Source organism: Bombus vosnesenskii, unplaced genomic scaffold (genome assembly GCF_011952255.1).
Source record: "Bombus vosnesenskii isolate JDL3184/JDL3185 unplaced genomic scaffold, Bvos_JDL3184-5_v1.1 scf7180000013452, whole genome shotgun sequence".
In the NCBI taxonomy this organism is placed as follows: Eukaryota; Metazoa; Arthropoda; class Insecta; order Hymenoptera; family Apidae; genus Bombus; species Bombus vosnesenskii.
Genome location: NW_022883062.1, coordinates 36,917 through 51,728, shown reverse-complemented (window position 1 = coordinate 51,728; position 14,812 = coordinate 36,917). Strand labels below are relative to the sequence as shown.

The 14,812-nt window shown below is 44.4% G+C and overlaps 2 protein-coding genes and 1 pseudogene across 2 annotated transcripts; all 3 read right to left on the bottom strand.

Annotated features, from left to right (window-relative positions):
- Positions 1-4,655: 4,655 nt before the first annotated feature.
- On the bottom strand, positions 4,656-8,564 carry LOC117238345. The gene is made up of 3 exons (XM_033503201.1): positions 8,296-8,564; positions 5,742-8,177; positions 4,656-4,968 (listed from the first exon to the last, which is right to left on the bottom strand). Exons 1-3 carry the CDS (start codon positions 8,562-8,564, stop codon positions 4,656-4,658), a joined length of 3,018 nt encoding a protein of 1,005 aa, XP_033359092.1.
- Positions 8,565-9,534: 970 nt separating this feature from the next.
- LOC117238344 lies at positions 9,535-10,125 on the bottom strand (annotated as a pseudogene).
- Positions 10,126-12,061: 1,936 nt separating this feature from the next.
- On the bottom strand, positions 12,062-14,515 carry LOC117238343. Its single transcript, XM_033503200.1, has 2 exons — positions 13,919-14,515; positions 12,062-13,789 (listed from the first exon to the last, which is right to left on the bottom strand). Exons 1-2 carry the CDS (start codon positions 14,513-14,515, stop codon positions 12,062-12,064), a joined length of 2,325 nt encoding a protein of 774 aa, XP_033359091.1.
- Between the last annotated feature and the right edge of the window lie 297 nt (positions 14,516-14,812).

The window sequence follows — 14,812 nt, the reverse complement described above, 5'->3', positions numbered from 1 at the left end:
TTAGATAAGTCAACATCTTCTTGACTGATTGTCCATCTTTAGATCAGTCATCTGTTTAACTTATATCTATACGCACCTGGCATAACTGTCTATGTCGATAAAGTTGCTGGAATAAAGTGTACGTTGTAACTTGTTATTCTCAGTGTTATAATCAATTCAACTACCTCTGTTGGCCTAAACGAAATAGAGAATCGATCATTTCGTGACGTCGATTGTCTAATTGTAACGAGAATTTACGACTCCCGTTCGCGCGCTTCCTCGCGATCGCGTCTCCCCGCGAACGATCGATCAGTAACTATAAGATATAATTTATTATTATCTACAGTAAAACAATATTGCATTCAAAAAGATAATGTGACAATTTGTTTTAAATTCATTAATTCATATTTACTATACGACAGAAATTAATTCAAAGCACAACTACCTTTGGAAATATTTAAATTTCTGCCATCGGTAGTTTTTGTTGCGGTAAATTTTTCATTAAAGAATATCATCTAATGCGATATATTTTAACTAAATTTAAACGTGTCTTCGCAAACCATGTACCTGTTAATAGTCTCTCTCCATGTGTTTATATGACATAAATATTAATACAGTGGATTGTAAATATTACATTGTCCGAAAAGTTTCTTTCGTTTTATAAGGAAATAATAGAGCCACAACATTTTTTGCTTTGTATTTATTTATTGAATTACGTATAAATGATGTATGTTCTAACAGAACAAAATGAATTTTAATTTATATGTAAAAATTCGTAATTCCCTCCTTTCCAATATGTCACATTAATAACTTAATTATTGTATTTGTCGTTTCAGGTGAGTAACATTGAAATTTGTTATGGACATCTCGTTGTTCACGTCGGATTGAAATAACTAAGTCATAACTGAAGGTACTGTCGTTATTAGTACGTTTGTTTATTGATATATCAATAATTTCATTACAGTAATAGGACGCTTGATTCATAAATATTATAGGAATGCTAAAGGCAAAATACGAAAAGTTTAGAATTATGAACATAGTGTACAGTTAAAATGTTCTGCAGCAGTAATCGATAATTATGTGGAAGTAATAATTAAGAAATTTATTTCATTCGATATCTAAGACCAAATAACAATACTTCTTAAATTATAGCAGCGATATCGAATATGAAATTGTTTTCAATTCAATTACCAACTAAAATTATAGTAAAATAAATATAGATAATAATAATAAAGAAATATAGAGGGACAAAATATATGTAATAAAAAAGTTAGTAGCATTTCCTAAATATTTATTGTGAAAAACCTATTGACTAAGTACAACTATGATACAGAGAAGTAGGTATAAGTATAAATTTTTTTTAATACCCAGAAACACTGCTGCAGGGCACAATTTTTTCTTCTCTAGGTCTTGGCTGATTTTGTGTGCTATCCGATGATATTCTTCTGTTGAATGTCGCTTCCGAAAACCGAATTGATAATCTGACGTTATTTTCGAATCCTCGAAAAAGGAATGAAGTCGTCCGATTGGCATATTCTGAAAGAGTTTGGATAAATTTGACGGAAAAGCGACAGATCAATTTGAATTTGCTCGATGGATTGGCTTCCTTGATTTAAGAATAAGAGTAATGAGTGACAATTTCTAAAGCTTTGAATAATATTTAAGGGGAAGGACTGCGTTAAATATGATAATAAATATGACAAGTCCTTAAGGGGATGTCCTGAATTAGAATGTTCTAAAATAGCGTCTTTTTGTGATATTTGTTAGAAGGGAAAGAAAGAAACAAAGTTATTGAATTTCGAGGTATGGTTTTCTATATATTTAACGAGTACAAAAAGTTTTGTTAAGTAAAAAGAAAAATTATAATAGATTTCTAAGCCTATTTCATGGGCTGCAGTTTTCAATCGGCGTGAAAGATCCACCTTGAAATCCTTGACTGAAACGAAAAACCAAAAAAGGATTAAATTATTCTATATATATTTTTCTTCTCGATGAACTAAAAAAGTTCGTCAAGAAGTTCATTTAAATAATCATTATAGCACCTTAAAGTCTATTTTTTCTTTTTAAAAAACACATTTTTTTTAACCCGTCAAAATTTGTAAGTTCGCGCTATTTTCTGCCTTCTTTTTAGTTCTGCAGTCTGCTACAAGTAGTATACCAATAACTAATTTTTTCTGCGTTAGTTTTACTCATATTGTTAAGAACGATGTAAATAAAATAATAAGAAGAGCCTATCACAAGGGACGTTGGAACGTGTACGCAAATGAATAGTTAATTGCATGAAAATTCTTAATTAAACTCTTTGCATTAAATACTTTCACGTGACATTCCTTTTCTATGAGAAAAATTTGAATTGATACTAAATAAATAAGGTTTTAGCATGGATAATGATTCTGATGTAACTATTTTCATTCGTACAACTCATATGTTATTTGCAATTGTTTTTAAAATGATTTCGAAAGTTAATAGAAAGTTGTATACGTTTTTACTTTATTTTCTGATTTGAATTTGTACAAAATTTGTCAAAGGAATTATCTTCTTTGTCGAAACTGAAAGATATATAGCACCTGTCCATTCCTTAAAAATTAATTTACATACAAAATGATACTCATACATACATATCTGTATTTATCATATTTCTTAATTATTTTACTGTTTCGTTATGGTACATTTCAGTTTTTGTATTAGACATCTTTAAATTAATTGCAAAATGCTATTACTAAAATATTCATTACTGTTCTGCAGACATATTCAATTGTAAAACGAATAAAGCACGACTTGATCTTGTCTAATCTCTTTTTCACTCTTTCTACAAATTTAATTTTTTTTCCATCCAACTTGCGTCTACTGATTCAGGTATCTACATTCCTTTTTCACAGCGATCAAATGTATTGCTTTTGAGTTCCGATTATATGGTGACAGTTTACTTACCGTGAAGAAATATCAGGTCTCGTTCCGATAGCTATACATTGGGTTGGCAATTAAGTCATTGCAGATTTTGTCATTAGGTGCTGGTATTCGGTCTTATCTGGTGTCAGGACCGGTACACTTCAAAACCGATGAGCTAATGACGGACACCCACCAGATGGCAAGGGAGTGCACGCGGCAGCAGGGGGTCAGGGCCCAGACCCAACACCCGGGGGTCCTCCCTACTTCGTAAGATAACCACTTGTGTAGGGATGCGGCCGAGTTGTAAGAGCTCCAGTCTTTGAAAGTCACGGCTGGAGTTCGGAAGTAAACTGTCATTAGTGTAAACAAGATGTTAGCAAATAAATTCTCTCTTTTTTTATTTTCATCTTCCATTTCCTTTTTCACTTTACGTGACACCGGCTTCGGCGAACCTCATATGTATCTAAATCTTGTTTTAAATGCATTTAAATGTTCTTACTGGCTATTTTACTGGATATTCCTTAAAATTTTTTCTTTGTATGATATTTCCGATAATTATATCACATCATATAACATTATATCACAATCTCCATGTATTTTTCCGCACTTTCATTTGCCCATTCCCTTTTCTCCTTCTCTTCTTCTTTCTTTCCCTCATTTTTTTATGAGTCTGGTCCCCCTATTTCTATTTCTAACGGCACGTGGTCCGACTCTGTTCTTTTTCCTACTTTCATGTCGATTATTTCTTTTGTCGCCACCTGATTGCCAATCTATTACTGAGTTTCCTCTCTCCCCGATATATGTCCACTCCTCCCCTTCTTAATCTCTTCCATTGATTATCATCCAGCCTCTCTCTTCCAGGTACTTCAACAGAGTTCTTCCTTCCATGTTTATCGTCACGTCTTTTGATCGCCTTCTTTTTTCTTTCCCTAGATCCTCGTTTATCGGCCCTCCCTCTTCTCCTTCTTCCTGCGTTCCAATCAACGCAGATGATCATCACTTCCTTCTCTCTTCCGTCTACTATTCCCTCTATTGTTTTCGCACGATCGCGGGGAGACACGATCTCGAAGAAGCGCGCCAACGGGAGTCGTAAATTCCCGTTACGATTTGCTAATCGATGCCGCGAATCGTTCGATCCCTTATTTCTTTTGGGATAATAAGGGTAGTTAAATCAAAGATAACGCTGCTGCTAACAATAGTTTGACTGACAAACGTGTGGAAACAATGCAGCTAAAAAGTGCCGTTTTATGGTGGGTCCTTGAGTTTATTGAGGGTCTAGAAGGCTATCGGTGGGCCGCTGGCTGCTAGGTAGCGTCGGCTGGAATGCATGTTCCATGTGACGCAACATCCTCCCCCCGTTGAGAGGGCACCGATCAAGTTCTATATGTGGGTGTGTGATCCACCTCCTTCGATGTCAGTGATTGTCCGGACTCATCTTGAACTGATTGACATGACAGGGGAACCAGTCGTTTGACGCCGCGGTCCAGGAGGCTCGATGATGTCTGCACAGTCGCTGTCCGTATTATGCCATCGGCTTCGGAATAGACCTTGACTACACGGCCCAAGGGCCAATGCATCGATGGAACGTTGTCTTCTCCGAGGAGGACGATTGTACCTTCTTGTATGTTGTGTCCACCCTTGGTCCATTTACTGTGGTTGTTCAATTGATTGAGGTACTCCTTATGCCAGCGTTTCCAAAAATGTTGTTTAAGTTTTTGGATATGCTGCCATTTGGAGAGCCGGTTGGATGGAGTGTCCCTGAAATCTCGCTCACGCACACTCATTAATTACTCGCCGATGAGGGAATGACCCGGAGTGAGGACGAGGAGATCCTTGGGATCAGTGGATATGGGTGTTAATAGTCGGGAGTTGAGAACTGCTTCGATTTCTATGACAAGTGTATTGAATTGCTCGAACGTAAACAACTCATTACCGACGATGCGTCTGAAGTGATATTTGAAGGGCTTCACCGCTGCCTCCCATAGTCCCCCGAAATGTGGAGAATGAGGGGGTATGAAGTGCCATTCGATTTGCTTGTTGGCTAGGAAAGTAATTACCTTTTCGATGTGATCGTCCGATTTCAGCAATTCGTAGAGCTCCCTTAAGTCGTTGTTTGCGCCGATGAAATTTGAGCCATTATCGAAATGGAGGGTCGAACAAAACCCTCGCCGTGCGATGAATCGACGAAGAGCGGCGATGAAGGATTCGCTCGTGAGATTTCCAACGAGTTCGATGTGCACCGCCTTGACTGCTAGGCATATGAAGATGGCTACATACACCTTGACCCGTCGGCGGTTGCGATCTCGTTTCTCCTTGATTTAAAATGGCCCACAGTAATCGACGCCGACGTTTGTAAATAGTCGAGATTCAGTTACTCGAGCCTCCGGCAGATTACCCATTATGTAATCTACGTGTGGTGGATGAGCACGAACGCAGCGGACGCAGTTTTTGATCGTATGCCATACCTGACTTCTGCCATCGATGGGCCAGTATCGCTGTCTCACTGCGTATAAAATCGCTTGTGTACCTGCATGCAGACTGACCTTGTGCTCGTTTTCGATAATCCGGGACGTTGTCGGAGATTTGGGTAGGATGATCGGGTGCTTCTGTGTGAAAGCCATCGGTGCTTGACTCAGTCGGCCCCCGAGGCGCAATATTCCTGCCTTGTCTATAAACTGCTGAGTCGTTGGAGTTTCCTATTGACCGGCATATTTCGAGTCTTCCGGAGCGTGGATAGCTCTTCTGAAAAATGAATATGTTGGAATAACCGAATGAGTTTGTCATGGGAAATCCGTAATTCTTCTGCGCTTAGTGGTAACGATCGGTTTTGTGGTTGTCTCCACCGAAGACAGCGAGCGGCGGTGCGGATTAACCTTGGCCACGATGAAAATCTGTCCAAGAGGCTGTTGTCGACAGGAGTTGTGGCGAGACAAGTTGCTGCTTTCCGTTCTGGTAAGTTGGCTAAACGTGTTGGACTCCACATCGGCCAATATTCTTCTGGTTGTTGCAGCCACCGTGGTCCAGTTTGCCACATGTTAGGCTGCAGGAAGTCTTCGGCTGATTGTCCTCGAGAAATCAGACCCGCCGGATTGTCATTGGTGGGAACATGACGCCAATCTGTGAAGCTAGTTTTGTTCTGTATCTCGGCTACGCGATTTGCGACGAATGTTTTCAGTGTGTGAGGTGACGAATTGATCCACTGAAGAACAATGGTGGAATCCGTCCAATAAACTGTACGCTTTACCTCGATATGCAATGCTTGCCTTATGATTGCAATTAGTGACGTGAGTAGAAGAGCGCCACTCAGTTCAAGTCGTGGAATGGTTTGCGTTTTGAGCGGAGCTACCTTCGATTTCGCAGTGAGTAGTCGTGTCTGGACGTTTCCGTAATGATCGAGAGACCTCAGATAGACACAGGCTCCGTATGCCCTTTCGCTGGCGTCACAAAAGCCGTGGAGCTCAATATCGATGAGTGTTTTTATTATGGTCTTGCGTGGGAACCGTATCTCGTTGAGTAGTGATAGTTTGGTGTAGTAACGGTTCCACTCGGAATGCAAATCCGCTGGCAGGGCCTCGTCCCAGTCGACCTTTAGCGACCAGACTCGTTGAAGTATAAACTTCGCTCGAACGATCACTGGCGCAAGCGATCCTAGTGAGTCGTAGATTCTGGCGATCACCGAGCTGATGGATCGCTTTGTAACCCAAGAGATCTTGGCGTTAGCTTCGACCGAGTAGAGTATTGCGTCGTCCTTGGAATCCCAAAATATGCCGAGTGTTTTTAGGGTTTGATACTCAACTAATTGTAACCTTCGGCTTTTGTCTTGTTCGGATAACCCTTGGAGGATGCTCTGGTCGTTGGAAGCCCATTCTCGAATGTTCAAACCGGCGGATTGGAGAAGTTCGGTTAGTTCCTTTCTGAGGGGTAGTACCTCTTCCTTCGTGTCCGCTCCGGTGAGGGCGTCATCGACGTAGAAGTCTCGTCGCAGAGCCGATGACGCTCGTGGAAATCGATGTCCTTCATCGTCTGCCAACTTCTTGAGACACCGTAGGGCCAAGTATGGAGCTGCCGATAACCCGAACGTCACGGTGTTAAGTTGGTAGGTTTCGATTTCCCCCTCCTTGTTACGCCAAACGATTTGTTGATATTGTCGGTCCTCTGATCGCACCAGGAATTTCCTGTACATCTTCTCGATGTTCCCGGTGAGTACATTCTGATGCAGACGGAATCTAAGCAGGATATTGAATAGATCCTCTTGTAACTTGGACCCTCTATAGAGTGTGTCGTTTAATGATACTCCGGTGCTGCTAGCCGCGGATCCGTCGAACACGACTCGGAGTTTCGTTGTTTCGCTCGCTACCTTGATCACGGCGTGGTGTGGTAGATAATACCCGCCTTCGTCGGTGTTGTCAGGACTGATTTTTGACATGTGTCCTCGATCTAGATAATCTTGGATTACCGCTCGATAATCGGCTTCAAAGCGCCTGTCGCGCTGGAATCGGCGGTTGAGGGATGCGAGTCGTTTCATTGCCAATGCCTTGGATGATCCGAGCGACGAGAGATTTTCGTTGAACGGGAGAGCGACGATGTATCGTCCTTCGCTGGTGCGTCGGGTGTGAGCTCTGAAATGATCTTCGCATCGTCGCTCTGTTTCTGAGATGTGTTTGATTGGGGGTCCTTCGTCGATTTCCCAGAACCGCGTAAGGTCTACTTGCGGAGCCGTCGTGAATGCGTGAAAAGTGTTTGTCGCGGTTGAGGAAGTTGGACTCCCCCTGATTACCCAGCCGAATAGTGCTTTTTGCGAGCGCAGTTCCGGTTCGTCCGGTTGCGTCAGGTTGATTTGTCCGACGTACATCGACGAAAGAGTTGTGCCCGAGCTTAATAAGACAGCGATCGGGGAAGGCACATGAAATCGGAGATCGGCTAGCTTGATATTCCTGGGTATGTCAAGCGCCGAACGATCGATGGGCTGACTTGAGATCAGGTGCGTTATGGCTGGAATGACGAGAAATGCCAATGTGCATTCGTACTTGCCGTCAATGGAGGTAATCGTCGCCCTTATGAGTCGCCTTGATGTCGTCTTCAATGTATCGAGAGCTCCAATTGGGACCGAACACTTCCTTTGCCTTATTCCGAGGATGTTTGCAAGCCTTTCTGTGATGAAGTTCATGCTGGATCCGGTGTCGAGGAGCGCACGGCACTGGATCGGTTGCTGTTTGTTGGTTAGTATGTGGACTTGGGCTGTAGTCACTATGTCATTATGCAATACCTCGGAAGCTGCTGGTCGGGTATCTTCGGTCCTTGTCGGAGTTCTGGATTTTTGGCGTCATTGTTTACGCGTATGTGTCCATTTCGGACTGTCGGATGAACTGGTGGGCGAGTTCGTCCGGGTTGTCCCCGAATTGTGTTTCTTCGCGGTTTTCCGCTTACCTGTAGGTGACGGGGGCAATGCTGTTCTCCTGCTTGACGAGGAGGGACTTCGGCTCGAGGTGGAGGAATTCGACCTCGACGGCTGTTTTTCCGGATGTCGTGTGATGTCGTCCTCCGCACATTCGACACGAGCCGGCGTGACAATCACGCGCTATGTGCCCCTTCTTCAGACAGTTCAAGCATAAAGACGCCTTTGTAGAGTCCTTTAAGCGTTTACTTACAGTTTTGGCCTTGAATGAACCGGGTGTTATCCTTGACAGGTAGGGCATGCTGGAGTGACTTGTGTCGCTGTAAGTACATGCCCTCGTGGGGCGCGTTGACGAGTCCGAATGGTTTGTTCTGGTGAAGCTCTTGGTTGTTGAACCGTGGGAAGCGGTCTGGAGTTCCGTGCTAATTTCTCGAGGAATTTTAGCAAATGACTATACTGAGACACTTCGTGGTCAGGCCATTTCCCATTGTTTTTGAATACTTAATGGTACCTTCGACAAAATGATGCAGTTAAGTAGAGCACTGTTATCGGGGTTGACTTGTCCTAATTTGTTTAAAGCACATATATGTTGCTGAATAGTGTGGGCTAAGCGCCTTAATTCCGTTGGAGACTCGTTGGTTAATTTGGGGTAATCAAGCATTGGCATGCAATGATTGAATGCGGTGTATCGAGGACTCTCTAGTCGTATTATCGCTCACTGTATTCGACTTGTTGACTGCTTGAAGAGATGCTTGATTGAGACTGAGCTTTTCGCTTTTGTGCTTTTCCGGAGGAAAGTTTGGTGTGGGTGGGCCCTATGAATGAAGAACGCGGATTCGTTGTTCACACCTGTCGTTAAGGAAGTGAGGGTAAAGATCCGCGATGCCGATTGGTTATGACCCCTGCTAATGAAGAAGGATATGGGGAAGTCTCCCACCAACGTGGATCGGGGTGACTTCATTCTTGGGGAAAACCAGTCGTTTTCGGTGGCCATGTGTTCGGTTTTCCGTTCGGCGACTACCCGCTTTCTCCGTGAATTTTGAAAGCCTAATAAACTCAAGGACTTCTCCGGAACTCTGGCATAACCGAAAATACTTCTAGGCAATAGTTTGACTGACAAACGTGTGGAAACAATGCAGCTAAAAAGTGCCGTTTTATGGTGGGTCCTTGAGTTTATTGAGGGTCTGGAAGGCTATCGGTGGGCCGCTGGCTGCTAGGTAGCGTCGGCTGGTATGCAGACGTTCCATGCGACGCAACATTCCCTCATTTTTTTATGAGTCTGGCCCCCCTATTTTTATTTCTAACGGAACGTGGTCCGACTCTGTTCTTTTTCCTACTTTCATGTCGATTATTTCTTTTGTCGCCACCTGATTGCCAATCACACAATCTATTACTGAGTTTCCTCTCTCCCCGATATATGTCCACTCCTCCCCTTCTTAATCTCTTCCATTGATTATCATCCAGCCTCTCTCTTCCAGGTACTTCAACAGAGCTCTTCCTTCCATGTTTATCGTCACGTCTTTTGATCGCCTTCTTTTTTCTTTCCCTAGATCCTCGTTTATCGGCCCTCCCTCTTCTCCCGCTTCCTGCGTTCCAATCAACGCAGATGATCATCACTTCCTTCTCTCTTCCGTCTACTCTTTCCTCTATTTCTTTCCATGTCCCTTTTGCGTCTTGATTATAAACCATCATTACCCTATACGTCTTATCATTGTGTACTATTTTTCTTTCCATTATATTATCACTTATTTCTTTGTAATCTATTTCTCTCAGTTCCTTATTTATACCCGTTATTATTCCCCCTTTGCTCTTCCTTTTTTCCTTACTCTCATTGCTGCCGTGCATTTCCAGTCGAATTCTTTGGGTAGTCTATATTTCAGTTTTTCCCAATTGTCTTCCTCTATCTATGTTTTGCGTGAGCTTGACCATGTCGAATTTCTTCAAATATTCCCACACCTCCTTGACCTTACTTATTAGCCCTGCCACATTCCAGAAGCACATTTTCATCCCCTTTGTAGCCCCCCTCCTCTTTCCCCTTTTTTCATTTTTCATCCCCTCTATTTCTTTCTTCCTCTAGCCTCTCTTCATTTTCGTTCCACTTGTACCATCTGTTTTCTATTTTTAGTTCCTTATATTCCATCCTCACATCTTCGCCCTTTTCCCTTCTTAATCTAGTTATCCTTCTTATTTGTTGCTGTAACTCAATTTCTTTTCTTGTCAGATCGTCATCTATATATACCCCCTTTTCCAATTTGCTTTGTTCCTTCATTATCCTCATTTTTTCCTTCATTGATTTCATCGTCGCCACTATTATTGTGTCTTTGTCCCTCACCCTTATCATAGGGCAACCACTATACCTGAAACAACCAACAGACAAACAAAAACAGTTCCACTAGACATCCGCGAAAAAATTAGAGAAAAAATAAAAGCGAAAGCAAAATGGCAAAAACACAGAACAATAGAAAACAAAAAACACCTAAACAAACTCGCAAAAGAAATAAAAAACAAAATAAAAGAGCACAACAACAATGAGTTCACAAAGTTCATCGAGTCACTATCTGCTCACGAGAACTACAACTACTCCCTATGGAAAGCCACAAAAAAAAAGAAGATAAAGAAGACAATAAAAATGGTACCAGCAATCAGAAGAGCAGATAACACATGGGCAAGAAGCAACGAAGAGGAAGCTGAAGAATTTTCCAACTACTTATGCAACACATTCACCCCAGATAACATCAACGACAGCAACCACAATAGTCATACGGACGAGGATGCGCTAACTACTAGTATACCAACTGACAATCACTACACCATACCCAAAGCAACAGCACAAGAAATCGGAAACATAATTGAGAAAACAAAAAATAATAAAGCACCAGGAATCGACCTAATTAACGGCAAAATCTTGAAAAACCTTCCGCCAAAAGCGATAAGACAAATCACAATAACAGTTAACGCAATACTAAGAATACAATACTTTCCAAAAACTTGGAAACTGGCATAAATCATAATGATACCCAAACCAGGCAAGGCCCCACACGAAACCAAATCCTACCGACCAATCTCTAGTCGTCTCTATCGTCGTGAACATATTCTTTAGTGTGCTCATTACACGCTCTATTTGTCCATTGGCCCTACTAGCTCCGGTTGCTATCAGGTGGAGTTTTATGTTTCTGTTTTTACAAAAGCTTTGAAACTCCTTGCCTGTGAAGCATCTTCCCTGGTCCGCTATTACCCGGCAGGGACTGCCGAATAAGAATATAGCCGACTTAAGTGCTTCGATGGTGTTACTGGAGTCTATTTTGCGGGTGTGACGTAGGTATACGAATTTGGTGAAGGCGTCGACCAACACAACGACGTACTCCTTCGAGTCACTCTTCCCGCTCAATTTGCCCGTGACATCTACGTGCACCGTGTGCCAAGGTATGCTAGTCTTGGGTATGTGGTGCAGTTCCGCTTGTATCTTGCCTGAACTGGCCTTCGAAACTCGACAGGCATGGCAGTTCTCGACGAATTTGCGAACATATTTCGCCATTCCCTCGAACCAGTAATGCTCGTACAGTTTCTCCAGCGTTTTATCCCACCCCAAGTGCATAATTGACTGGTGCACATGGTTAATCACTGACCATCTGAAGCTTCTCGAGACAATGGGCAAGCAGAGAGTTTTGCCCCTCCTTTGTATTTTGCGGTACAGGGTGCCGGACCGTAATTCGTAGGTGTTCGCGACGTCTTCCGCGAGCTCTTCGTTCTGTAGTTTGCCGACGATTTCCGAGATTTGGGGGTCGCGACGTTGTTCCGCTAGTAGCCAGTCGTCGGAGATCTCGGCCATATTAATCTCTTTCGCCGGACGGAAATGACCCTTTGTCTTATCTTTTCATGCCTATCCGTCCAAGCGATGTACTTGCTACTAGAAGTGAGTGCATACAGGGGTTTCATCACTTGTGAAAATTTGGGGATGAACGTCCGGAAGTAGGAGGCCAGGCCTATGAACTGCCGGAGCTGTGTGACGGTCAACGGAGCTGGTAGAGAATTCAAAGCTTGTATCTTTCCCGGGTTTGGACGAACTTCTCCGTTACGACCCACGTACCCCAGATAAAGTGCCGACGTCTTCAGGAAGGAACATTTCGCGAAATTGAAAGAAAATCCGGCGTCCACGAGGGTGTTTAGTACGATGTGCAACCTTTCTAACGCCTGGTCGATTGAGTCGGCAATTATTAGAACGTCGTCCAGATAAACAACGGCGTACGAGTGCGCGAGGTCGCCTAAGGCCTTGAGGATGGCCCTCTGGAAGACGGCAGGGGCATTTTTCAGTCCGAACGGCATCGTTAGGTATTCGTATTGGCCGGCGGGGGTGACGAACGCGGTATACTCTGTCGAATCGGGGTGACTGGGAATTTGGTGAAACCCGCTGGCCATGTCCAGGGTAATAAAGTATCTCGCGTTTTGTAGTCTCGCGATTTGGTCCGCGATAAGGGGTAAGGGATACCGATCCGCGACCGTGTTTTTGTTCAGCTCTCGGAAGTCTACACACAATCTATCCGTGCCGTCCTTCTTCTTCACGAGTACCATGAGGCTCGCGAACGGCGAATTGCTAGGCCTTACTATTTTGGCTCTAATTAATTCGTCTATCCTTTCGCGTACTATCCTGCGCTCTTGCTCGCTATGTCGGTAGGGGCTTCGTTGCACGGTGACGTTGGGATCGATTAGCCGTATCTCTAGCTGACCCGTACTTACGCGAGTACGCGGGAAGCCCGTAATGAATGATTCTTTGAAACTTTCGAGGATGGAAATCAATCGAGCCTTATCGTTACCGATCACGTCGGTGTCGACCTCGTTAATATCGACCGCGACCTCCGAGACTTTACTACCAACGTTAATCACCTTGCTCCTGTAAATATCAACGCTGTCTCGTGTAATGTTTACGTCAAAACCCTGGCTTAAAATTTCACGACCAATCATGATATCGTACTTTAAGTTGCTCTCCGCAAGAACGTGAAAAGTTATGTCCAATGTAAGACCGTTGATACACACGGTGGACAGAATCTGAGACGTACTTTCCGTGCACGTATTTCTTATTTCTCGCAGTACTACTACGCGAGTCGTTCTTATGCCGGAAAATTTCGAGGCTGCGGACTCTTTAATTAACGAACATTCGGCTCCAGAATCGAAGTAGAATGAAAACGACTCACCCTGCTGGCTTAGTCTATCCGTCGGGGCTTCCACCACGCAGGCATCAACCCGGCGCTCACCCTCGGGACGATGTCTTCCTTCTCGCCGCGATGGACAGCGAGACGCGATGTGTCCCGGCTTGTGGCAGTGAAAGCACAACGCTTTTGGTGGTGCAGCCGGTCGTCTTTCCTCCGGGCGTCGGGGGTCCTTCTTCGGTTCCCATTTCGCCCTCTTGCAGCATTCGGCTGTCGGATGTCCGTAAATACCGCAGTGGCCGCACCAGGTCCGGGGGGCGGGTGACCTGCCTCGTTTGTTTCCGGAGCTCGCTGATGACCTCCACGGCGGGGGCGTTGGCCACTCCGCGTATAGGAAGGGCTTCATTTCTCTTTGGAATTGTTTCACCGACGTGATGTCACTCGTGAGCGCTAGTCGTTTAAAACGTTCGTCGCGCAAGGCCAGCAGATGGAGAGCGGTGGCGGTGAGTACCTCTTCCCTGGTTGAATTTCGGCACTTCGACCCCAGGAGGGTGATGATACGATTTCCGTACACCCCTGGTGTTTCGCCGTCCCGCGGTAGTTCCTCGGCTACCTTGATTAGCGACGCGGCTGCTACTTCTTGGCCACCGAAGTGCGCGGCGAATTGTTCCTTAAAATCTGGCAAAGTGAGCTCGTCGCCGTTCAATATTTGCGTAAGCCAATATGCTGCCGGACCCTCTAGGGCACGGTTTAGGGCAGAATACAGTGCGCTGTTTTTCAGGGGGTGGTCCCTCATGAGCAGGCCGACGGCTGTGTACCAGGCGGCTGGATCTGCGTCCGCGACTTCGGGGTTGAAGCGCGGTAGCGATACCCAGGTTGCCCGCTGTCCTTTCTTCTTCTTCTTCTTCTTCCTCTTCTTCCCTAGCGACCGCTTTAGTGCGCGCACGATACTCTTACGATCCCGCGCCGATAACGTGTGTTCGGATCCCACTTCTGATGTCGAGTCTGAATCCGAATCCGAGCTCGAGTCACACTCCGAGTCCGAGCTCGAGGCGCCCTCCGGGGGAGGGCTCGCGGGAGGTAGCGGTTCCGCGTTGGAGTTCTCCATCGTCCTGAAGTTCCAGAGGGGCCCCGGCGTCCTCTCGTCTCCGACAAACATATAAAATGGTCATAAAACCAATCTGGACGTACGGAATAGCACTATGGGGAACAGCAGCAATGAGACATATAACCAAAATAGAGGCAATGCAATCTAAAATACTCAGAACAATAGTAAATGCGCCATGGTACGTTAGAAACGAGGACATTCGGAAAGATCTGGGAATACCAACGGTCAAGGAGGAGATTAACAGAAGTGCAAGAAGGTACAGAGAAAGAATAGCAACGCACCCAAACCGGCTGGCAG